At 36.9% G+C, this 27,000-nt stretch overlaps 2 protein-coding genes across 2 annotated transcripts; one reads left to right on the top strand and one right to left on the bottom strand.

Moving 5' to 3' along the window:
- Positions 1-222: 222 nt before the first annotated feature.
- LOC106067220 (neurotrypsin-like) lies at positions 223-6,212 on the top strand. Its single transcript, XM_013226373.2, has 6 exons — positions 223-346; positions 809-1,035; positions 2,265-2,486; positions 4,075-4,273; positions 4,956-5,069; positions 5,978-6,212. Exons 1-6 carry the CDS (start codon positions 307-309, stop codon positions 6,079-6,081), a joined length of 906 nt encoding a protein of 301 aa, XP_013081827.2. The 5' UTR covers positions 223-306; the 3' UTR covers positions 6,082-6,212.
- A 10,260-nt stretch (positions 6,213-16,472) lies between these two features.
- Positions 16,473-26,873, bottom strand: LOC106067241 (chymotrypsin-like elastase family member 2B). The gene is made up of 6 exons (XM_056030298.1): positions 26,668-26,873; positions 24,887-25,035; positions 22,753-22,980; positions 20,540-20,774; positions 17,814-17,948; positions 16,473-16,574 (listed from the first exon to the last, which is right to left on the bottom strand). Exons 1-6 carry the CDS (start codon positions 26,732-26,734, stop codon positions 16,507-16,509), a joined length of 882 nt encoding a protein of 293 aa, XP_055886273.1. The 5' UTR covers positions 26,735-26,873; the 3' UTR covers positions 16,473-16,506.
- Positions 26,874-27,000: the final 127 nt, after the last annotated feature.

Below are 27,000 nucleotides of genomic sequence, written 5' to 3' on the forward strand. Positions count from 1 at the left end.
ATTAAAAGAAACCATGGGTCTTAAAAATTTTCCTTTCTCCGTTTTATAATGCTTCTAATGGGGCAATCACTCCTATCTCTTTTTGAAAGTCCTTTAATCGAAAACTTCAAGATGAAAAAAAAATCCCTTTGCTTTCGTTGTATATGACTATTGATTTCAAGTTATGAAAAAAAAAAAACGTCAATTTTAAGTGCGATAGGTTTACAGGTAGTCAATTTTTATCTGGTCTCAAAGGTGTTAAGCTTAATTTCATCGAGACTTTTTGGACCATTTGGAGAAAGCTCTCAGGATAACGTGAAATCTAAAATGAGCCGACTACTCACACTGCTGCTGTTGTTATTGAAAGGTACGTATGTGTTCCATATATCGCTGTGTGGACTACTACTTAGCAGAGATAATTGAGTGAGCTAATCTAATTCCAGTCTCAACATCAAAAGTACCAACAATAAATGAGGAGGAAATACCATTATAAACCCATTTTTTGATCTACACAAATATCTAGATTTGGATGACTTACACGACCAACAATGAAGTTATGAAACATCACACGTATCAGGACTTGTTGATTTTTATGTTTTATTGGGTTTTGTTCGAGCAAGGAATCTGGAAGTTATTTTGCTTTTTTTTTAAATTTTCAAGATTCTTTGTTTTTCCTGTCTGATTAAGGCAACCCGTTCCATGCTCTAATGGCACAAAGGAAGAATTTGTTGTAGCATATGAAATAAATTGTCCTTTATCTTTCTTTCTCTCTGATCATTTTGTGTGTACGCTGTGTACGTAAGTCGTATATATATCTTTATCTTTATAGGAACCATCCTCCTTGCTGAAGATGGGGAGAGTATCCATTACATAGGTAGAGACTATCGCCTGTTTCCTGTCTCGCCTGAAGGGATTCATTCTAATGTATACTCTGATGAGTCGGATGACGAAGCCTTGCAGACAGGCGCGCGTCCCTTTGAAGCGTCTTTGCAGGTGTTTGTCCCAGCTTACGGCTGGCGCCACTACTGCACAGCTGCAATCGTAGATGACTGCAAGGTAAGTTGGTAACTAGGTTTTACAATTTCGAAATTATTGGACAGTTGTAGGTCTCAGCAGATGAAATATAGAGTTAGCCCCCCCATAATTCATTTTTAATGGGTAGAAGGCTGGGGGTGGGGGGGGAGTCAAGATATTTTGTTTCACTCCTTGAAGTGTTTCTTTTAGAATGACTAATGTTTGTCAATGATTGTACATGATTAGATAATCTTCAATATATCAGTCGGTTTTCAATATAAGAAATTATGCCTACTTATAATTAGAGCTCCACCCAGGACCACCCCACCCCCTCCACACAAAACAATACATACAGAAACAAAAAACAAAAAATCATTGAAAACTAGAAGCACAATTGGTTGCATTGTTTAACTCTCAAAGCTTTATTTGTGTTTCTGTCAAGTCTCGATTTTTGTCTCTGTTAATTTTGTGCACAGTACACTGATTTTAACATCACCATTTCTAATAGTGAACTTAGTTAGACTTAGGTCCTTCATCGACAGCAGTGCATAGGTCTAGAAGCTCTCTCCACAGAGATCGATCGTAGGCGACTTTCACAAAAACTCTTCCCAAGGTTTTTAGAACTTCTAAGAAAGTGCGGCGTCATGTTAATTAAAGTAAAAATGGTAAGACATTCCACTATAAAGAAGACAATGTTATGAAAATAAAGTTTGCAAAATTTTTTTCTGCTGTGTACTGCTTAAGATCCTGGCTAGAATGGTCAGCAGTATTTTTTTTTAAAATTAAAGTGTCGACCAACATAAGGACATTTTATTTGAAGTTAAAGTGTCGACCAACATAAGGACATTTTATTTGAAGTTAAAGTGTCGACCAACATAAGGACATTTTATTTGAAGTTAAAGCAATGAATGAATAAATAAATTTGAAGTTCCCGTTCACACTTTGTGATGTATCGGGCTAATGATGTCAAGGTCATCTGTTTCTGTGACCTAAAGTGAACGAGAATGTTATTTTGCCAGCACAACGACCAACCGCCTTTACTTTCCCCAATCTAGGTCCGGCACCCATTAGATTTGGTGGAACTCAGGGGTATCCTGAACATCACGAAATTGAAAATCCAAGTCTTCACTAAGATTCGAACCCTTGGTTTCGGAAGTCAAGCGCTTTACCACTTTGTCATCACAACCCGGGATAAGGAATTGAACCATATTTATCAATTTCAAATTATGTCGATACCTTACTGAGAATTGACCCTATCTTATTATTTCCAGGTCCTTGCCCCAGCGCACTGTCTAACGCTGTTTCCAGAGTTTTCTCTGCGTGTTCAAGTCGGCGTCCTGGATTTTAAAACCACACCTGAAGATTTCAGCCAGTTCATTAACATATCAGATGTGTATCTCCATGAAGATTACGAAGAGGGAATCAGAAGTATCGTCAACGATATTGGGTTTGGTTTTTTGTCCCAAACCTTGGTTTTTAACGAGCACGTGCAGGTAAATCAAAAATTCGGATTTAAATCCTCAGGCTTTAATTATTGTTTGAATCTTCAAACTTGGATTTTTTTTTTCAATTTCATTATTAGAATTGAAATTTGTATCTTAACACACGATGTAAAAGTGTGTACAGGCCTCATTCTTGATCTCCTACTAACAATAGTTTGATGAGCGGGAAAAGTGGAGGGATTTGGTTACGTGAACTGTCGCATGGACCATACGTCACAGCACCCCTACGTCACAGCGACCATACGTCACAGCACCCCTACGTCACAGCGACCCTACGACGAAAGTCAAGGGACTGGAATGAAATAGATTATTAAAATATTGTTGTGTATTGTTTCTGATAGCTAGACCTATTTTTGTAATGTACTTTAAATATCTACATCAAAATTAATTGTAGTTATTATACTAGGATTTGTCGACTCATAGCTCAATTTTGTTTGTACTTTTTTTCTGAAGAAGCTTTTGACCTTTTATGGTACAAATAGGCCTTTAAAAAAAACATTGACATTCAATTTTTACGCTGTCTTAAAATAAACACTATTGAGATAAGAATTTTCGGATTAAGTTTACAGACTAAGGAAATTAGTTAATGTATAGTAGGTCTATACATACAACTAGAAGAAGCATCTCGACCGGCAGGACTCGAGGTCAATGACAGTAAAACCAAGTACATCACAATGACAAGAGACAATCAAACAGAGGGACAAAATATCAAAATCAAAGACCACGAATTTGAAAACGTCCAAACTTTCAAATATCTAGAAAGTACTATTAATTTCAAAAATGACCTACTAACAGAAATAAAGGAAAGAATAGCAGCAGGCAACAGGGCATTTTATAGCACCCAACATTTACTTAAGAGAAAAATGATTTCAAGTAAAACCAAGAAAATAATATACAAAACTATAATAAGACCAGGAGCAATGTATGGAAGTGAGACCTGGACACTGACAAAGACATCTGAAAATTTACTTAACACTTGGGAAAGAAAAATTCTTAGGAAAATCTATGGTGCCATACAGGATGAAACAGGGTGGAGGACACGCACTAACCATGAGTTATATCAATTATATGAAGACCCACCAATAGTGAACGAAATAAAAAAGAACAGACTACGTTGGGCAGGTCACCTTGAAAGAATGTCAGACAACAGAGGGGCGAAAATCGTATACAGGCAAAAACCAAAAGGCAGGCGACCCAAAGGCAGACCCCGAATGCGATGGATAGATGACGTGGAAGCAGATCTGAAGCAGCTTGGGGTTAGGGCGTGGAGACGAAAGGCCCAGGAGAGATCTGAATGGAAGGATGTGTTAAAGCAGGCCAGAGCCCTCCATGGGCTGTAGCGCCACTGGGATGGATGGATGGATAGTAGGTCTATACACTTTAGGGACTATGTTATACAATACACATATAGTAATGGTCTATTTTTATACTTAAAACTATTAATGAAAAAAGTATAAAATTACTAAGGCTTAAGTTCGAAATATATAGATGTGGCTTAGAACACCATTTTTGACACCATTTAAAAACTAATGAAATTGATTTTAAATTAATGGATTTTGATTTCTTTATTCTGAAACAGCCTGCTAAAATCACATTATCAAGGAAGGTTATGAGGAACTGCCTTATGTACGGACGAGGATCTGTTATTGTTGATGGACCTTTATATTCGGTGCCTCTGGAGACAGAAGTTCGTATTAAGTCCTATAAGATCTGTCAACCAGTACACCAACAGCTAGGCTTTGAAATGACTTATAAACAAGTTTGTCTTGAGAGAAACAGTACGTAGAGTGAAATCAAATATTAGTCTTGTTACAAATAAATATAACACTTTATCATATATACACTCGGTGAGTCTTCGAGTATTGAAGGCAAGCCTTTAAGCAATCTATAGGTAGCTATGACAGTACATTGTAATTGTATTTTTTTTTATTGCTCTCGTATAGCTCATCTTTCATGCTTATATGGTCGTTGCTCTGTAGTACAATCTCCAGTGAGCCAGTGGGGGCAGGGGATCTGAGGTTACAGCTAGGTATAGGTTACAGCTGGGTATAGGTTACAGCTGGGTATAGGTTACAGCTGGGTATAGGTTACAGCTGGGTATAGGTTACTTCGTGAGGTCTTGCACCCTGCCTCTATTTCACCACTTCGAGCTAACGTATAAATTAAGTAAAAAACAAACAAACATCCCAGGATTCTCAGAGTACATTTAGTTTTGTTAGGTTCATAAGTTTCGAACATTTCTTCAGAAATGAAATTTATGACGCTTTCGCCCATAATTCCTTCAGAACTGCAAAAAATGGCAGCGAACAAAGGAAAAAATCGTGACGATCATGACGAAACTCCGAAAAACATGTCACATGACCACGCAGTTGAATTATGTTAAAAGTACTAACAAATGTACGTTTGAAGACAAAATGTTGGCGCAAAAGTTTATGCCTCCAATGACTTGTCTATTTCTAGGTTCCAACTATCTCGATGTGTTGCCTTGTTTAGCTGATGGTGGAGGTCTGCTCTTGTGCGGAAGAGAGCACGATTATCTGGCTGGCATTGCATCCTATACGTTCTTTTGTCAAGGTAAGGGACCACTGGAGTTGTCTCAGATAGTCTGGCCAAGTTATCAGTCTGGCCAAGTTATCAGTCTGGCCAAGTTATTATGGCCAAGTTATCAGTCTGGCCAAGTTATCAGTCTGGCCAAGTTATCAGTCTGGCCAAGTTTTTATGGCCAAGTTATCAGTCTGGCCAGGTTATTATTATTGCCAAGTTATCAGTCTGGTTAAGTTATTATTTCCAAGTTATCAGTCTGGCCAAGTTATTATTGCCAAGTTATCAGTCTGGCCAGGTTATTATTGCCAAGTTATCAGTCTGGGCAAGTTATTATTTCCAAGTTTTCAGTCTGGTCAAGTTTTTATAGCCAAGTTATTAGTCTGGCCAAGTTGTTATAACCAAGTTATTAGTCTGGCTAAGTTATCCTAAAATACTAAAGTAGAGGAGGGCCACAATTAATCTGTCAGAGTTAGTTTCTACCTGATGTTTACTTATCATATTTTGTTTATTGTGTGCTGTGATTATTCTAGCTGTGAAACACATTTTAAATGAATCATCAATAACTATGCGATTGTTGGCAGTCTTTTTTTTTGTTGCTGTGGTCGGGACGGTAAGGCAACACATTATCCTATCCACATGTCACCTCATTTCATTGAATCTCTGCGGGTCATTAAGGCTAATTAATCTTGTATAGTCATTGTTTTTTTTTTATTATTTTAATTTTGCAAACAATATTTTTTCCTTGCTATTTTTAGATGTCGATCTATTCATTAAATATTTCCTTTAAAATGTACATTCATTTCATTAATGAAATATTAATGTGTATATTCTACTTGATTGTTATTACAGAACAACTTCCTGCTGTCTATACACAGTTAAGATGTACATTCATTGCATTGAAATATTAATGTGTATATTCTACTTGTTTGTTATGACAGAACACCTTCCTGCTGTCTATACACAGTTGGTTTCCTACTTCGCTTGGATCAAAGATCATAAAAATGACAACTGTAGACTGAAAGTTCACTATGAGGACAACTAAGGGAGAATACCAAAAGAATAAGATAAGGACAAATAAGGGAGAGAAGTAGCAAAATATGACGAATAATGAAAGATGTTTCTTTATATACATTAGAAATGAATCGAAACTTCGAAATACATTTTAAAAATACATTTTGAATTCTAAATTCTCTGTATATAAATTGTACCTGTCTAGTTCTCTGTCTGTTTTTACTCTATTTTTGATTTATCGGAAAGAAAATAATTATGCTTACGTATCATGATGAATTTTTATTATTATTAAGGGATTATCATTTCCAACATCCTCTACTATGAAACATCATTGCACACTCAGCATGTCTCATACGCCTAGTAGTGCAGCATATAAACAATCTGTATCATATGCTAAGGGAAACAATCATTTAAACGTGTTGTATAGTATGAATCGTTTGATGGTTACTGCGCTTTATAGTAAAACTAGTCACATAGAAGTGGAGAAGCCATTGAACTTTATGTTGACCAACAAAAGAAGGGAACTATAGATGCACCCTTTCTGTTCTCCATCATCTACTAACGAATATTCAACTTACCATTGCGGTCATCTTTGTTGACATTGTAGGCTTCTGAGTTTATAAAAAAAAAAATACAAAAAAAAAACAAAAACAAACAAAAAATAACTAATGTTTAACCTCTATTTACAATCGTAGATAACGTAGACTATTTTATTAGGCATGTTTTCTACCGTTGTTTTAGTTACAGAGACTATGTTGAATGTGTTCCATATCACCTGAGAGACACTATGTTCAATGTGTTCCATATCACCTGAGAGACACTATGTTCAATGTGTTCCATATCACCTGAGAGACACTATCTTGATGGTTGACAAATTAGTATTAAAAGGAAGAGAAAGCATTAATGATTCCTAGAGAGGATGGAGGGGGGGGGGGAGAGAAAGAGAGAGAAGTAAAAAAGTGAAAGGAGAAAGAAAAAGAAAGTCAAAAAGGAAAGACAGTTTGAGAGAAAGATAGAGGGAGAGAGAGAGAGAAATAGAGCGAGCTGGAAGCTAGAGAGAGACAGAGAGTGAGAGAGAGATCTAAGAGATACGGCTGTAAATGTTCTTTCCTAAATTAGCTTTGTTTTGTTTTTTTAAGTATTTCTATTTTCTTTGATTGTATTTCTTTTTTCTTTTTTCTTTTTTTTTTTGAAGTCACAAAAACTATTATTTGTCTACAGTATACATATCAACTCATTTTGTTTGTCTGTCTGGTCAAACGTTCGTACCTAGTATTTCCCCGACACCCAATGTGGGATCAGGCTGAACATTTTCAACAGTATTTCTTTGACTTGACATAACAAGAATCAATTCATAAATTCTTTTGTTTGATAGCGAACACTGGATAGAAATTGTACTTAACTGATGCTAAGCTTCTGGTTTTCCCTATGCGTTTTTTGATCTCCTCTTCTAGTGACAAGTCACCTTGAATTGTACATCCAAGGTAGCAGTATTCGTTTTCGGCATCTAGCTAGTTATCGTCAATGAGGATGGATGATGGTGCTGTAGCATCTAGCTAGTTATGGTCAATGAGGATGGATGATGGTGCTGTAGCATCTAGCTAGTTATGGTCAATGAGGATGGATGATGGTGCTGTAGCATCTAGCTAGTTATGGTCAATGAGGATGGATGATGGTGCTGTAGCATCTAGCTAGTTATGGTCAATGAGGATGGATGATGGTGCTGTAGCATCTAGCTAGTTATGGTCAATGAGGTTGGATGATGGTGCTGTAGCATCTAGCTAGTTATGGTCAATGAGGATGGATGATGGTGCTGTAGCATCTAGCTAGTTATGGTCAATGAGGATGGATGATGGTGCTGTAGCATCTAGCTAGTTATGGTCAATGAGGATGGATGATGGTGCTGTAGCATCTAGCTAGTTATGGTCAATGAGGATGGATGATGGTGCTGTAGCATCTAGCTAGTTATGGTCAATGAGGATGGATGATGGTGCTGTAGCATCTAGCTAGTTATGGTCAATGAGGTTGGATGATGGTGCTGTAGCATCTAGCTAGTTATGGTCAATGAGGATGGATGATGGTGCTGTAGCATCTAGCTAGTTATGGTCAATGAGGATGGATGATGGTGCTGTAGCATCTAGCTAGTTATGGTCAATGAGGATGGATGATGGTGCTGTAGCATCTAGCTAGTTATGGTCAATGAGGATGGATGATGGTGCTGTAGCATCTAGCTAGTTATGGTCAATGAGGATGGATGATGGTGCTGTAGCATCTAGCTAGTTATGGTCAATGAGGATGGATGATGGTGCTGTAGCATCTAGCTAGTTATGGTCAATGAGGATGGATGATGGTGCTGTAGCATCTAGCTAGTTATGGTCAATGAGGATGGATGATGGTGCTGTAGCATCTAGCTAGTTATGGTCAATGAGGATGGATGATGGTGCTGTAGCATCTAGCTAGTTATGGTCAATGAGGATGGATGATGGTGCTGTAGCATCTAGCTAGTTATGGTCAATGAGGATGGATGATGGTGCTGTAGCATCTAGCTAGTTATGGTCAATGAGGATGGATGATGGTGCTGTAGCATCTAGCTAGTTATGGTCAATGAGGATGGATGATGGTGCTGTAGCATCTAGCTAGTTATGGTCAATGAGGATGGATGATGGTGCTGTAGCATCTAGCTAGTTATCGTCAATGAGGATGGATGATGGTGCTGTAGCATCTAGCTAGTTATGGTCAATGAGGATGGATGATGGTGCTGTAGCATCTAGCTAGTTATCGTCAATGAGGATGGATGATGGTGCTGTAGCATCTAGCTAGTTATGGTCAATGAGGATAAATGATGGTGCTGTAGCATCTAGCTAGTTATGGTCAATGAGGATGGATGATGGTGCTGTAGCATCTAGCTAGTTATGGTCAATGAGGATGGATGATGGTGCTGTAGCATCTAGCTAGTTATGGTCAATGAGGATGGATGATGGTGCTGTAGCATCTAGCTAGTTATGGTCAATGAGGATGAATGATGGTGCTGTAGCATCTAGCTAGTTATGGTCAATGAGGATGGATGATGGTGCTGTAGCATCTAGCTAGTTATGGTCAATGAGGATGGATGATGGTGCTGTAGCATCTAGCTAGTTATGGTCAATGAGGATGGATGATGGTGCTGTAGCATCTAGCTAGTTATGGTCAATGAGGATGGATGATGGTGCTGTAGCAGGTTGTCCCATTACATTAGTTTTCTTCGTTTGCTACGCAAGGGAAACTGGAGTTTGACCATTATAATTATAATAAAAGAATAAAAAGAATTTATAAATTTAGCTAGAGAACGAGAAAATATTTACCAGCCAACGGGACACTGGCCTGTGTTTTAACAGCTTGCTCAGGTCCACCACAGGAAAGCGCTGTCAGGGCCCCTGATGTTCTCAAAGACACCTCGGGACGTCCTATAACTCAAACCATTTCTATTTTTACATTGTTGCCAGAGCATGATGGGAACTCACAGCCTGCTCGGTAGGTGGAGTTAGTCGTCCCTGGTGGGCCAAATAGTCAGTAATAGTGTTGTCAGTCACACCTATGTGGCTCGGTACCCACTAAATCATTACTGGGGTGCCTTAGCGTTGGCTTATATTATGTGAAGCCATGATGACAATGTCAATATTGGGTGATTGGGGGGGGGGCATTTTCCAAGGCTTCGTAAAGCCTGTAGTACGGGTTTTGAGCCACATTTAGCCTTTTCTCAACTTTGGCAGATGACTTTCATGTCTCACATGCATATGTTACTGTTGGGATGACGATTGTGTAAAGTAGGTGTATTTTTTTCAATTCCATTTGCTTGGCATGTTCAAATAGGTCGTAGCCTTTGGAAAATGCTCCCTTCCTTTGTATCTTTTGTAAAACGAAGATCTGCTCCGCACATGATCTGCCACTTCGGCAGCCTGCTTCCTCTTCTCTGAGCCTCTCGTCTGCCGTCTGTTGATGTGGTCTCTACAGAACAATGCGGAAAACTTTGCCTAGGACAGAGAGGAGTTTAATGCCCCTCCAGACGTTGCTATCGATCTAGTTGCCCATTTAGGAAGTTTTACAATCACTCCTTTTGTTAGTCCTCAGGGATTTCAGAAATCAGTCATTCTGTTAACAATGTACTGCCCCCCCCCCCCCATGTTTTAGCGTTTCCGCTGACACCATGTCTAGGCTTCGTGCTTTGTTGTTCTTTAGGACTGTAATGGCCATGGTAACCTTTTCCGTTGTAATTGAATCTGTCTTGATGAATCAATAAATAACACACAAAAAAAAACAACAACAACAACATCTGCTTAACAGAAGTGTCTATCCAGAATCGCTATTAGTCAACAATTTGCCTTTACTAAAATAAAGGAAAGTAACCCATTGTATGGAAGAAAGTAACCCATTATCGATTGGCGATTAATAAAGAAAATGGCGCCTTCCGATTCTCTACAAGACTTTAGCGAAGGGGAATTGTGTTTTTGTATTTCAGATTTATGTCCGACAACCCCGCAATCTACAATGTTGTAGGAGTTCCTTTTATATATGACAGGAATCCTATTTACGAAATCAAACACATTCAAAACTCGAAATGAAGCATACAAATATTGAACACAAATCTTATCTTATCTTCTTTTATCTTATCTTACATAATACATAAAGTGACATTAATAATAAAACAAGATGTAGATTTATTTGTCACTGCTGATATAAACTTGAGAACCTCTAGATCCATATAATGTATTTGTAGATGGTAATTGAATATGAATATGTCATTTAGATTTTTCTATTCAATTACTAAACAAATCTCCCTATAAGTATGTCAACTTATGATGAGAACTCTATTACCACAAATACATCAATAGATTACACACTGAGTTTGAATGATTTATACGTTCATTAAAGCTATTTATTTTCTGTCACTTGACATGATGGACGACATTGGGTAAAAACGAAGGATAAAGCTTTGCTCTGTTGTATATTCTCTGTCTCTGCGTTCATCTTTAAAGTCTGCAATCTTTAGTATCTCTCAGATAGAGAGCTTACGAAAGGAAAAAAAAAGTACTTTACACGAATTTGTTCATTTTGATGAGTCAGCTGATTTTACTTCATTTCATCACAATGAATAGCTGTAAGAGCATTAGCCTATTGCTTTCTAAAAAAAAAACAATAAACAAAAACAAAATTTTAAATAAATATTTAATTTTTGCTTAAGCTGTAAACAGCTTTTTTTTTGTTCACTTGAATTCGTAATGGTTTTTGTTTACAAAGAAAGAAAGAAGGAAAGAAAGAAAGAAAGATAGATAGATAGATAGATAGATAGATAGATAGATAGATAGATAGATAGATAGACAGATAGATAGATAGATAGATAGACAGACAGACAGACAGACAGACAGACAGACAGACAGACAGACAGACAGACAGACAGATAGATAGATAGATAGATAGATAGATAGATAGATAGATAGATAGACAGTTAGATAGATACATATAGATAGATAGATAGATAGATAGATAGATAGATAGATAGATAGATAGATAGACAGACAGACAGACAGACAGACAGACAGACAGACAGATAGATAGATAGATAGATAGATAGATAGATAGATAGATAGATAGATAGATAGATAGACAGTTAGATAGATAGATAGACAGTTAGATAGATAGATAGATAGATAGATAGATAGATAGATAGATAGATAGATAGATAGATAGATAGATAGATAGATAGATAGATAGATAGAAAGAAAGATAGATAGATAGATAGATAGATAGATAGATAGATAGATAGATAGATAGATAGATAGATAGAAATCAGACTAATGCGTTCCCTGGTAATGGACACATTCTTATATCCTTGTGAGTCTTGGATGATGACTACATAGCCAAAGATGAGGACTAAGCAATGGAATTGAGATGCTACAGAATTATCCTAGGTATCACATTTAAAGACCATGAGATTAGAGATATGATAACTACAGCAAGCTAAAACTCAATGGTCATATTACAAGGTCTTCGGGGCTCGTAAATTGGAATTCACATAACATAGGTTTTGTTTTTAAAATGTATTTTTAAAAATTTAAATACAAAGTAATTATGAGCTGGTTACGTGCAGACCGGGCGGTGCTGTGACTGAGCGGCAAAGTGCTTGACTTTCAAACTGAAGGTGCCAGGTTCGAATTCTGTTAAAGACTGTGATTTTAAATTATGTGATCTTTGGAAGCCTTTGAGTTCACCCAGCTGTAATGAGTGCCTGACATTAGTTGGGGGGAAAGTCAAGGTCGTTGTGCTGCTCCCATGACACCCTCGTTGACCCGGGGCTACAGAAAGAGATGACCTTGACATCATCTGACCTAGAGATCGCAAGATCTAAAAGGGAATTTTGCTTTCTTTTGACGTGCATACCAAAAAGGAGGCCTTTAAAATTAATTTTTCATTCTAATGGGTCATTGCTGTCTGAGTATTTAGAGATCATGCATAGTTTAAACTCGCAATCTAGTCACTTATTTTAGAAGAAAAAAGATTCTCTGTTTAAAAAGAATATTTCCTAAGATTATTTTGTAATATTAATCGAAGAATATAGTAGTAATATAAATATTGTAAATTTAAGTGTTTGGGCAGTCTTTAATGTGCTATATAATGTTTAGTTGATTGAAAAGATTGTAAGTTGCCTTAGGTGGAAAATACGATATAAAATTAAGTAATGCAAGTGTACATTATTTGTTTCAACGCTGCGAACGGCTCAGGCAGTGGATACCGAAGACCATCCTCCGCTCGTGGCTTCAAAGGAAAAACGAATGGAGTCCTGGACGTCCAGCCCAACGAGTCGGGACCTGTACTTTCAAATGGATAGGCGCACTCAATAAGGGTCGTGGGGTTTTGAAAGTACGTTTCCACCTCACTGACTGCGAGCTTTTGGGTGCTGAGATTAGCGGTCCCTGACAATACCTTCCATAGCGGTCCCTGACAATACCTTCCATAGCGGTCCCTGACAATACCTTCCATAGCGGTCCATGACAATACCTTCCATAGCGGTCCCTGACAATACCTTCCAGGTATGCGAGACAGTGCGACGAGGGTATAAGCTAGGCAAGAGCACGAGCTCTAGGTGGGTAGCACTGTCTCAACTGGTGAGACCCCTTAGTCTTACATGCACCCTAGTCCGATGAAACTGTCGCTATCACAAATGGTTTTACTCGAATCAAATTAGAATATTCGTTTGTTATCAATTTCACTGCTTTATTTTGTATTTATTCTAGTTCTTTATGTTTTCTTGAGTTGAGGGATCCCAAACTGATGATGCGTCATTCTAATAGTGTCCAAACTCAAGTTTAATAGCATTTTAGTTTTATGATCTTGTTTGATTAGTAAAAAAAATTTTCTTTTAATTAACCCTAATATTCTGCTCGATTTTTAAATAATTTCATCAATATGAAGATTTCGTGATAACACGAGATTAAAATTGATTCTTGTTGTGTCAGGGTACAAGAAAACAATGTGTGAAATTATAACAATATTCGAGATTTGGTGTGGGAGAAATAACGTTTACAAACTTTTTATTAGACAGAGTGAGTCGATGAAATCCTTGTAAAAAAAAAAAAAAGCTAGATATCTTCCACCTACGATCATTTTATATTAAAAAAATGTTTTAACATAAAATAACCAATTATATGAATTACGAAGACTACAAGAGGACGCGTTGACACATGTTTACAGGTTATGACAACTCCAATTCCCATTAGATAATTTGTATGTAGATCTGTATTAAGGCTGGAGAGACTCAGGTCATCCACTTTCAATGTATATTGATGTATGCGAGCGCGACATGAAACTCTTCCAATCTGACTTGACGGTTGAACAAAGAAGCACTGGATAGATCCCCATGGAGAGCAAGATCAATACAACAGTCATCGATTTCAGGATTGTACAGGCCAGATTAAGAACAAATAAGAATGAATATGCTTCACTTTCTGGTGATTATAGATGCCCAGCCTGTGTCCAGGGTTGTGTTTCAAGGACTAACCACTTTAGCCACATGATAAGTTGTAATGTAAAGAGTCTATCTCCTGAGATATCCTGTATTACATGGCCATCCTCATTGTTCAGGTGTTTACCATAGACTTTTACGACATGATTGAATCTATAAAGGGAGTAAGAATCTTGTAACATTATTCAGTAGAATCGAAAGCTAAACTTTTTTTTACAGCGCAGAGATATGGAGGCCTAATAGTTTCTATGAATTTGACTAATAGCGTGCACTATTTTAGGGGTTGAATGAAAACGAAACTTAAGAAGAAATTGTGAATAGTGAAAAATGTAAGAGTTTAGATTTAATTTCTTAGTCAGTGCACATAGCTTAAATATAGGACTACACTATCCAGAATAAAATAATGTCTAGCTTAAATATAGGACTACACTATCCAGAATAAAATAATGTCTAGCTTAAATATAGGACTGCACTAACCAGAATAAAATAATGTCTAGCTTAAATCCATTATCACTTCCTGATGATAGAGCTACACTCGTCACTGGCCACCAATCATATATAAATATGTCACTATGACACCTCCCATTTGAAACATACTCTGTCAGGGCTCACTGTCTAACTCTAAACCAGTCACGCTCATCCTTCTTCAGCCCGAGGGCCAAATAACTTCCTCACACTCTAATCGCGATCCACATCATTGCTAAAATGGAAATGCAGAAGAGCAGACGACATTTTGAATAAAAACAAGTTGTATCTAACAACTAGATTGATGGTCCTATTTGTTTTACCGTAATGACAGGCTGCAATGCAAATACTCCATTCAAACAGACATGCTTTATGTATGTTGTACGAAAAGTAAAAATCTGTCGACATTTCTTTTCTTATTGTGTCCACTGAAAGCCAAGTTTTTGTTCAGCATTGCCATTTCATCAAGACTCCAATGTTGAACAGCAAGCTACGACTCGCATTGATACCAAAAGGAAACATCTTGAAATGGCAAGGACACGGTTCAGTTTTTTTTTCAAAGCTTATATCAACTCACTATGTTTGTCTGTCTGTCTGTTTGTCTGTCTGTCTGGTAAAACGTTTGTACACGTTTTTTCTCCCGCACACAATCTCGGATCGTGCTTAATTATTTCTTTTACATGTCAACGCAAGAACAAATAATAAAAATATAGTTAATTAACTATTGGTGATTAATTATTTTGTTTGGTATCTCTAGCGCGGTGGCTGAGCGGTAAAGCGCTTGGCTTCCGAACCGGGGACCGGGGTTCGAATCCTGGTGAAGACTGGGATTTTTAATTGTGGGATCTTCGGGCGCCTCTGAGTCCACCCAGCTCTAATGGGTACCTGACATTAGTTGGGGAAAAGTAAATGCGGTTGGTCGTTGTGCTTGCCACATGACACCCTCGTTAACCGTAGGCCACAGAAACAGATGACCTTTACATCACCTGCCTGACATCACAAGGTCTGAAAGGGGAATTTTACTTTACTTTACTATCTCCGACAAGGGAAATATATTTTCCTTGACTAATAAGCCTTTGGTATAAGTTGAATTAGTCCCATTTATTGTTTGTAAAAGAAAAGTTTTTAAATAATTATAAAACCTGTTTTCTTAAACAGCTCGCTGGCACAGTTGATACCGTGTTGGCTTGAGGAGGTCTTACATCTCGAGCTCAAAATCTGGTCACTCAGTATTTTTCTTATTTTATAATTACATTTAGAAAGCGATCACCCAGATACCCACTTCTTTCTCCCCACCCCCAACCCTTTTCCAACTGGCCAAGAAAAGTTGAGAAAGCTAAAAGCATGACATTGCGCTAAACAATAAGTACAATTTTTTCAATCTCACAGATTTATTATTGTTAGTCTAGATCTATTACAAATCAATTAATTTTATGACGGTTCCAAACTAATTAATACAACTGACTACACTTAATATAAGCCTTGTTTTTTTTATATATATTTTGCTTGTTTATCGTATATTTCACATTCCCATTGTTCAGAAGTCTTGACGGGCCGGATCGCAACTCACATGTAGTCCGAGGGCCGTATTTTGGGCAACACTGCTGTAAACGATGATAAATCAAAAGCCATAGGGCATTTAACAAAAGGCATCTGAAGCATCAAACGCTTAGCTTTGCTTTAACAGAACCAAGAGTCAAAGGTCAGAGTGGTCGTTCTAAAATTAATTATTGGCAAAATGACAAGGACTATAATAAGAACCTTTTCTGATTTGTAGTCGTGTATGTACAAGAGTTAAACAATTGTATTGAATAGTATAACTGACTTGAGCTAAAGGAGATGGATTGACCCTAACTGGTGATGGTCGTGCCATCGCCTGCTGCCGTATATTTCCCTATTCAAAGTAGAGAACTCTAAATCAACTAGAAACACATTCGATAAACAACAACAATGTTTCTTGAGGGGGGCAAGTTTATTCAATGTTCTGGTAAAAGTTTACAACTTGTCTGACAACCAATCGCGGTACATTGAAAGATTTAGGTACAGAACAGGGAGGTAACTCTCTGAAATATATAAATACAATTATTTTTTATATATTTTTCAATAACATTTTTATACAGTTAAGTGTGTTACCTTTCATAAAGAAAAAGACTAAACAAATTTACAAAGACAGTTTGTGTGGAAACACAACTCAAAATCGGTCACCGAAGTGGTCCACTTATTGTGCTAAAAATGTAAATTTCAATATTTTCAAAATATCAAAAATATTTACAGCTTCAAAACCTTAACAACTATGAATGTATCAACAGTAATACAGTAACGCATATTATACACAGTGAATGGAACTACGCCATATCAACACAACGACATGATAACAAACAATACAGTACACCACCGGCTACGGTCGTTGATTTGATCTCATGGCCAAAGCTTTATTTCCATTAAACGGGCCCCCGTATTTAACGATCTCCCCCCCCCCCCTTAAACGTACCTTAGGCCTCATCAATTAGTGAATCGGTTCGAATGAAATTTAACATCCGCCCTGTCTCCATCTCTGTCTGGAACCAATATTTTTTTTTAATTAATTTTTCACCCTCAACATCATAATATCTCCGACATGGACGCTCTATAACGCCCCCTCCAGAACAACATACGCACATATGCTTTAGCCCTTAACATTTTAGCATCCACCGAGTTATCGACCCTTCAACACACACTTACTTCTCAGATTTGAAATATATAAATAGCATCTATGCTTAGTTTCTATAGTTTGACATACCCTTTAGTCATAAGAAAAAGACTCTAGGTCTATCTTTTAATTAATGTTGTTATTAGTGGGTTTTTTTTATATACATATATATTTAAATATAAATATAATAAATATAGTAAAATGTAAAGAAATGGATAGATTTAGGAAAAAAGAAAAAAAAATTGCTTTCAAATTATGTTGCTGAAAGCTCAGCTAGCTCAATAGATAGATACAATTAAGGATAGGATATGGGTTAGTGTAATAGAAGATAGTTAACTCGAAATACACTATTAAATCATAAATCTTAATAGCTCTTAATAAGTACAAGGCATTTCTTTTATTTATTTACTTTGTAAATGGAAACTAGCAAACTACACGAGAAACATAAATACCTTTGAAAGTAATCATCCTATACACAAATAACCTAACCTCAGATACATAAACAGCATCTCCAAAAACAAAAAAAAAAAAGAAAATATACGAAAAAAGACAGAAAATAGAGTAAGGAAACAGCAACATAAAGTTATATTTGGTTATTGAAACGAAAGCTTGCCTGAACAGTCAATAGTTCCACTGATACCCAATCCAACCAGCTCAAGTTTGTCATTGTTAGGTGCACACAGTAAAGGGGTGCCACCATCTCCAAAACAAGGTCCCCTTAAAGTGGGTTTCTGCGACGATTCGTACACTGAGCAAAAATAATATATCTCATTAAATAATCCACAAGTAGTGGTATTAAAATTAAAAACATTAAAATGTCACGTACAATAAACAAAAAATCAAGCAAAAAAAAAAAAACAGTCACAAGATTCTCTCCCCGGGGCAAACCAACATCCCCCCAGGCTACCCTACATATATATCGTCATGCAGCTTGTCAATGGTATCATTGATAAACACAATGCTACTCTCGACCTGTATGGTGACATGTATACACTATGCAATACAGCAGGTTTTCTGTCCAGGGCTTTTACAAGAGATGATTTGAGTCTCTCAAATGGAGTTTGATGATGATGATGATGATAATGACTCTTGTTTAGGAAAAAAAGGATGTCTTTCATGGACATTTAGTTGCTCCATTTCAAGAGCAGCAGGATCTTACGGACCTGTCATTTATGCTAAGACTGCGAATTCTAGCCTGTGACTGTGACTTGAAAGAAGTAACTACAGAACAGAAGAGACATTTGTATAAGAAGCGCGATCCTAACTGGATACATACTACTCTATTGGGCAGCGGCTACTAAAAAAGACGATTCAAAATGGTTAGAAACGGCCACGTGGTCTGTCTTATCACTTGGCAGATAAAATGTCTGCGAAAATGTCTTCTACCCCCCTCCTCTAGCATATTCAATTTCTTGTGAAGACCATGAATGAAATGGCAATACGGTTCAATTGTACTTCAATAGTAGAAAGAGACATCCTAGTTTGAAATGCACTGCTCGAGATGCATAATACACAGGTATTGAGCAAATAGCACTTTTAAATGGTTTGTGAAACGACTAAAACAACAGCCACTCAGTTTGCAAAGGAAAATAAAACATCACTGATCAACCTCTAGTACAGTGTACACTGTCATCAAGGCATCTCTCTTAATTAGCACAGTGTAAAGTCTAAGTGGCCCGGGCATGGCTTAGTGATGCCAGATCTCATACATAAGCTGTGAAAGCTATATATCGGAAGCCATCATTCATAAAAAGCAATGTTAATTGTGCCCTTCCGAAAATAAAATATTGGTTATTACACTTCTTTTTCTTTTCTGAAAAACTCCAGGACATTTATTGGCTGATCTCTAGTACCAGGGTAAACACTACTTTCAATACTTGAATGCGATGGTAGCAGGATTAGACTTTGGAACTGATTCAAAGAGTAGGATCTCCTCGACTAGTCTGGAGACTTCAGATAGAGAGCGTCGAGTCCTATTTAGTTATCAGCGCGGTGGCTGAGAGGTAAAGAGATTGGCTTCCGAACTGGGGGTCCAGGGTTTGCATCCTGGCAAAGATTGGGATTTTATATTTCGGGATCTTTGGTCGCCTCTGAGTCCACCCGACTCTAATAGGTACCTTGCATTAGTTGGGGAAAAGTAAAGGAGGTTGGTCGTTGTACTGGCCACATGATATCCTACTAGACCGTGGGCCACAGAAACAGATGACCTTTACATCATCCGGCTTATAGATCGCAATGGCTGAAAGGGAAAAATATTTTTTGGTCATCTAACCTGTAATATCTTTTCATGTTTGTATGATGTCATACAGGCAAATCGCTTGTTCTATGATGTCATTGATGCACGAACACTTTGCATCAACAAACCAGTACCACAATCACTAATTGACATATTGAGAAAGATGGCTTCATATGGTAGATGATGTGTGCTCAAATCTTGCAACCTCCTTCCTAATACTGCTAAGTCTGGCCACTTCCAATGCAGCATTTGAGAGATCATTATTAAAACTCAAGTTGATCAAAACTTAGGAAAACTTAGCAGCAGGACTTTAATGTCAGGGGAGTCAAAAACACTAGACAGCATTGATCTAAATGATGTTATAGATACATTTGCTACACAGGAGACATAATGTTTGGCGATACGAAATTTGTCATTTGTGCATTATCTCGCAGATAAACAACAGTATTATTCATTCAAAGCTTCTTAATGATTATTTCTTGTTAGTTTTACTAATATACTGTACCAATTTTGAATTAAGAAATATATATTATTTAACTAAAATATCTCATGATGTCGAATGTTAAAATGCAGGGTCCCATACCGATGCCAAGCAGGGGCCCCTACTGATGCCAAGCAAGGGCCCCTACCGATGCCAAGCAGGGCCCCTACTGATGCCAAGTGGCCCCTACTGATGCCAAGCCCTATCTACGTCAAGCACCTGTACGTTTGTCTTTTCTCCGGTCGCACGATGATTCAAGAGAGACAGCATATCATGTCCGCCACCCTCCTCTCCCACATTACAGGAGATTCAGCACAGCGCACTTTTTTTTGGTCTGTTGCCTGACACTCCAAAACATCACACAGCAAGCCATCAACCTCATAAGTAGGGATCACTTTTTTTTTTTTAAATCGTTGACTGTAACATTTTTTTTTAGTTCTTTGCACGCTAATAAACTACACTGTGAAAAAGATCGTTTAAAAAATTAACTCAGTGAACAGATTTTTGAGGAAATAATGAGTAAAATGTAAATCAATTCTACATTTGTATGGTTTATTTAAACGTTTTATTGCACACAAAATACTTTACTTAGCAGTTAATTATAAATTCTATTCTACATCACCATTCATGTCCATGGTACAAAGGTACATCCCTTCCTCAAGAGCTACTTTGACCATTGGCCACCATTGCTGGCACAATTTATTATCAACGATTCGTGTGGATGCTTTCTGTAGCGTGTTTGGTACAAGATTTCTTCTATCTGTGTAACCCCAGCCACTCATTTTACAGCGTGGTTCCATTTCCATTGTTTCGTAAGTTTCCAAATATTTAGAAACATTTTCTGCTAATCTGGCAATCTATTTTTTTTTAAAGAAATACTTGTAACAGATACTTGGACAATTAAACCAGGAAAAAAAACTTACAAAGGAAGGCACAAAAAACAACAACAAGGTTACAAAGAGAGTTTTTGTGAAACACGGACTCAAAATCGGGTCCCGAAGTTGTCCACTTAGAGTCTTCACCAGGACTCGAACACGGGACTTCCAGTTCCAAGTGGTTTACCCTCAGCCACAGCATCTCTATATTTTCATTTAGCCTACACTTATTTTTTAAAATAATTATTAACCTTATCCATACATTCAAAATTAATAACATGTTAAATTGTAATAAAGAGAAACTAAAAAAAGATTTATTCTTCTAACAAAATTAGATAAATTGGCAACACGAAAAAAAATATTCTTGAACTTCTTTAAGCTACAATTGTGTACAGATGACAAGACTTTCCTCTCGCAAATAAAAATTAATATCTTCATTGTAATTTGTCTAAAAACTAGACATTGATCTAGCTAGATCTAGACCTAGTTTTAGATCTAAATCTAGATTAATGAAGAAGCTTGTGAACTTTTTAATAAGACTTACTTTCCCTGAAGTTTTTCATTGAAAAGTGGTGTAATTTTTTGGAAAATCTGCTTGCATAGATAATTTTAAAAATTAGATGGTGCACTTTCGGAAAAGAAAAAAGTAGCCGTTGCAACAGAACTACGAAGTGTAATTGTATCACTATATACAACTGTGTAACGTGTATACATTTGTTACCAGACAGACAGAGTGAGTAAATATAAGCTTTGTAAAACAAGACTTGGTAAGCAACACAGCTTACATACAGATCTCTTTGATTTACGATGCACCTCATTCACCAATCGTAAACAAACAACATTTAGTCACATGCTTCTCTTTCTCTTCTATACAAACTACAATCTAATTGTTATCAGTAATGGTTAAAAAGCTTTTTTCCATGTTTTTTAAAAATATCACGTGACCGTTCATTTTGGCGAATGAGGTCAATGTCGTCTGCTTACTAATGGCAGTGTGTGCTGTCAGTAGCAAAAAAAAAATATATTATTATTAAATCTCATTCTGAGTTGCTGGAATACTTTCGAACAGGCCCCAAAGGCTGACACCTAATTATATAGGATGGTATATCCATCCCAAACATTTGATGACCCTTACTAAAGCCAGATGGAGGCGCATTGGCTGAGCGGTAAAGCGCTTGGCTTCCAAACTGGGTTTCGAATCCAGGTGTAGACTTGGATTTTTAATTTCGGGATCTTTGGACGTCCAGCCAGCTCTAATGGGTATGTGACATTAGTTGGGGACAAGGAAAGGCGGTTGGTCGTTGTGCGGCCACATGACATCCTTAGGCCACAGAAACAGATGACCTTTACATACAACTATAGAACACCAGGTCTGAAAGGGGCACTTTACTCTTTTTACATTTATCGTTGACTTTAATAATTAACCAGGGGCGTGGTGGATCAGTGGTTAAGTGCTCGGCTTCTGAACCTGGGGTCCTCGGTTCGAATCTCGGTGAATGCTGGGATTTAAACTTCGGGATTTTTAGGGCGCCCCTGAGTCCACCCAACTCTAATGGGTACTTGACTTTAGATGGGGAAAGTAAAGGCGGCTGGTCGTTGTGCTGGCCACATGACACCCTGCTCGTTAACCGTTGACCTCAGAAACAGATGACCTTTACATTATTGCCCTATAGATTGCATGGTCTGAAAGTGAAACTTTACTTTACTTTTACGCAAATAGACTACTCTGTGATAATGTTGTTTAAAAAATTAATGAACACATTTTTAAAGGAAAATTATTTTGTTTGATTTCAAAATAAGGAGAATAAATGCTAGTCAATGAAATATATATATATATATATATATATATATATATTTCATTGATATATATATGGATTTAATCCCCTTATTACGTTTTGACAAAAAAACAACAACAACATGTTTACGTAAGCATGCTTAGAAATGTTCTACATTAACTCACCTGCACATTCTGGTTAAGTTTGGCTGGAGTTATTAGTGTTAGTACGGCAATATTATGGGACCCTAATACTTCAAATTGATCATCCTTGATACTTTCATGCCTGTAGATTTTGGAAACGTAAATAGTTTGTTCGTACTGGTTTGGTGGCCCAAACATATTGAGTACCCCGACAGACACACGGACATTGTTGGGTTTCGTTCGAGTTACGCAACTGTATGTTGTCAAAACCTAGTTGACAAGAAAAAAAAAAGAAAACAACCCGCAGATCTTAAGCATTTTATTGCATAAATTTATAGAAGATATAAATAATAGACATACATTATATTTACTGAATGTTAATATTTATAGGATGTCAATAAGCTTAAACGATGATAAGCTCAAATGCTCAATTAACTCTGAGATAAGCGATAGGAGTCCCTTTCGTTGGTGGGAGCTGGACAGTGAGAGACCGCCTTTTCCATTTCATTATTGGATTGTTGCCAGAAAATAATGGAATCTCACAGCCTTCTGGGTAAGTGGTATTAACTCTCCCTGGAGAGCCAAGGAGTCACCAATGGTGTTGTCGGCCCAAGCTTTGTGGCTCGGTACCCACCGGATTATTAAAGGGGTGCCATGGCATTGATTAATATTGTGTGAAGCGTTTGTAGAACGAGTTTATATTGGGAAGAGGGGCATGGTCCAGAGATTTATATTAGGAAGGGGTGCATGGTCCAGAGATTTATATTGGGAAGGGGGGCATGGTCCAGAGATTTATATTGGGAAGGGGGGGCATGGTCCAGATATTTATATGGGAAAGGGGGCATGGTCCAGAGATTTATATTCGGAAGAAGGCATGGTCCAGAGATTTATATTGGGAAGGGGGCATGGTCCAGAGATTTATATTGGGAAGGGGGAATGGTCCAGAGTTTTGCAAAGAATGTAGTACAGGTTTTGAGTCAGTGACCACAACAAATGCCCATCGACGTGTTGAGACTTAGTGACTTTTAAGGCTTCACTGATTGCCATGGCTTCTGAATCAAAACTGCAAACACTACCACTTGGACCAAAGATTTTAACTGAGTCAGAGACAAATAACTCAATGAAGGCACCATAGCATGCTCTTCCAAAGTCTATTGATGCCGACCCATCAGTATTTGCAAAATTGGCATTGTTGGTCTTTTGTGCTTGTATTTAAGATACATGAATGATTTAGCTTATTGGCGTTAGGGTCTACGTCTACTTCTATCAAGCGTATGTCTGGGGCCGTTGGACGACACCAAGGGGGAAGGGGGTGAAAACGTTGAATGTTTTGTCGGTTGGTGGAGAGGCCAGATTTATCAGATAGTCTCAGACATAATGCAAAAAAGACTCCATCTGGATACGTCTTATATATCTCCAACCATCCACTAGTTTTCTAGCTGGGAGGTATTCATCCAGCCTTTTGTAGATGAACTAAGTTCACCCGCTTTCACTCGGGGAGTTCAGAAAAGAGTTAACATTACGAGAACCTGCAACTTTTCTGGCGACTCTTACGCTCGCCAAGCAGAGCGTCTGCTGGTGAAGGTTTAGGGAAAATGCTGAGCTCTGACTGACATAGCTATTTCCCGCTCGTCTGGTGCCTGACTTATGCTGAAACTGATCAGCGTAATCAGACTAATAAAAGTTCAAGCCGTTAAAATTGTCTGGCTCTAAACTGGTGGTTACAATAAAACATCTCCGCCCTCACTCTACTTTCATGGGTTCAAACCCTGCCCACAGGAGTGAGTGGCTGGGGTAACCGGTCATTGTTAATGTCTGGACTGTATTCACTGATCAATCTAAGGGGCAACCCAAATCTCCGACCCTTGAAGGAACCCATACGTATTTCAAGACAAATTTGGTAGAACTAGCGAATAAAAAGTTTGGTAAATTTAACCGCTGCGGTTTCGATCTTGAGAATAGCTTGGTTGTCCAAGTCTTTAGTTAAGTAAGAATAGTAAAAGTTTCGTATTTCATCGTCCACAGCAAGTGGGAGAATTAGTGATTGAATGAATGAATTGGTAAAACAGTGTTATCTCAATATCGTTTATTAATTAGCTCAAGAAATGAAGTTTTAATCTAACAATGATTTAGCCATGTGTTTTTAAAGAATGAAGAATTTTAAAAAAAAAATTACTTTATCTGGAGCAACCAATACACCTCCACATTCAAGATACCAGCTGCCGTCATAGTTTTTCCTTATTGCAACTTGGAAAGGGAATTCGAACAATTGAGCCTCCTCGCCATTCGCAATACGTTTTCTTAACGTTCCAATAGAATCAATTGCTTGAAACAAAATCATTTGAAAACATTTGCTGTAACAAATGTATTTTTACAAAAGTTAGAAAAAAAAAATATATTAAACTGTCATATGGAAAGAAAGTGCTTGTTATGTCGGCAAAGCGGTTACTAGCACTGCTATGAATTTCTTTCTTACACAATATGAATAGCCTAAGTGTAAATGTCAAAGTAAAACAGGTTAACTGTCTCTAGCAGCATAAGTGTCAGTAGTAGACATTGGAGAATGAATGTTGTGAACTCCTGGTAAACCTTTGACATGGAAACATCAACTAAGTATTTCAACACTGGAAAGAAGCACAATTACAAACAGAATATATATAGATTTAATAAAGCAATCAGAAAATACACAGTAACTGTAAACAACGCCATTAAATGTCACCTATTAAATAAACAACAAACTATGTAAACTGTCATATACTGTACTTCTACCATAAGTCTTAAATTTCCAAAAAATAACAATGTCTCAAGGGATGTACTCTACTTTAACTAATAGACCAATGACATAGTAAAAAATAAACCTAGAATTCTTTATATATTACAACCAAGATTCTATCAAGTGCAATTCCCAATCTATATTATAAAGTAGAATGTGAGGTGTATGTATGTATGTATGTTACTTATAGACATCAAAACCGCTTAACCAATCTTGATAAAACTAGGCAGGAATATTCCTTGGGTACTAACTTAGACCGTAGTGTATGTATTGTAGCCCTAAAACAAACTTAAGACCCTAAAAAAAAAATAAAGTTGTCCGACTCTATTACAGCTATAGTATTTTATGGATCTAGGCCATGTCTACAATGTTGACATGAGAAAAGATAGAAAGGATTTAGACCTAGATCTAATTTTAAGAAATACACTTTGCGCAGATAGTTTTTTACTTTGACACACGAAAATACAAAAGAAGATCCATTGATTTCATTATATAATAAAATTAACCTTTAATTTTGTGTTTCAAAAGCATTTTTTACATAAATTAGTTCCTTATAGATTTCCTGACGAAGATTCTTTCATTAGACAATACCGTAACGAATCGCGTACTAAATATTAATTCGTTTAATTATTTACTTTATAATCCCATCCCTAGATCTAAAACTCTAATTCAACTCTAAGATGATAAAACTTCTCTTCGCACAGATAATTTTATACTTTAACACATGAACATAATAATTATAGTCCATTCATTTTATATTTTGATCAAAAAAACATTCAAATTTCGTTTTCTAAAGCATTTTTAATAGACTGCATTCGTTTACGAAAGCTGCGAAGCCGAGTTTCGATAGGCCTAGATCTATATTCATTCATGAATCGCGTACTAAAAATTATTTCGTTTAATTGTTCATTTTATAATCCCATTCATTTAACAAAGCTAACGCTCTTTTCGTTTTTAATAGATATGAAAGTATCGGCTTCGGGTAAACCCATTTTCGCAAAACTAATTTTATTTTCGTAGCGAAAGAGAAATAACGTGAAAGGATCATTAGCTAAGTTTAACATACATCTAAATCCAATCCACTACATTAGTAAACACAAACTTAGACCCGCAGGCCGCGGGTAATGCCAGGCTAGTACTATATACAAATACAATCATTACAAAGAATATTTTACTTGTCTTACCTTGTCCGTTGTTCAGAAGAATGTCATGAAGTAAAATAAGGAAATTGATCAGAGTCAGCCACAACATTGTATTTTTATTTCAATAAATATCTCTGAGCATTTTATTCTCTCGTGAATGTTTGGACTTAAGAAAACTACAAAGTATGTTCTTATATGCACAATTTCTATTAACTGCAAAACAGCCAAGGAATTAGATATTGATTTAATCTGACGGTTTGCAATTGCTTTAATTTCAGACAACAGTTTACTTCACTACATTAAGAAAGAAGATAAAGACTTAACAAATTTTTTGATTAGTATGTCATTAAATGTTCGTATTTAGGATAACTATTT

The sequence above is a fragment of the Biomphalaria glabrata genome, chromosome 5 (genome assembly GCF_947242115.1).
Source record: "Biomphalaria glabrata chromosome 5, xgBioGlab47.1, whole genome shotgun sequence".
Lineage (NCBI taxonomy): Eukaryota > Metazoa > Mollusca > Gastropoda > Planorbidae > Biomphalaria > Biomphalaria glabrata.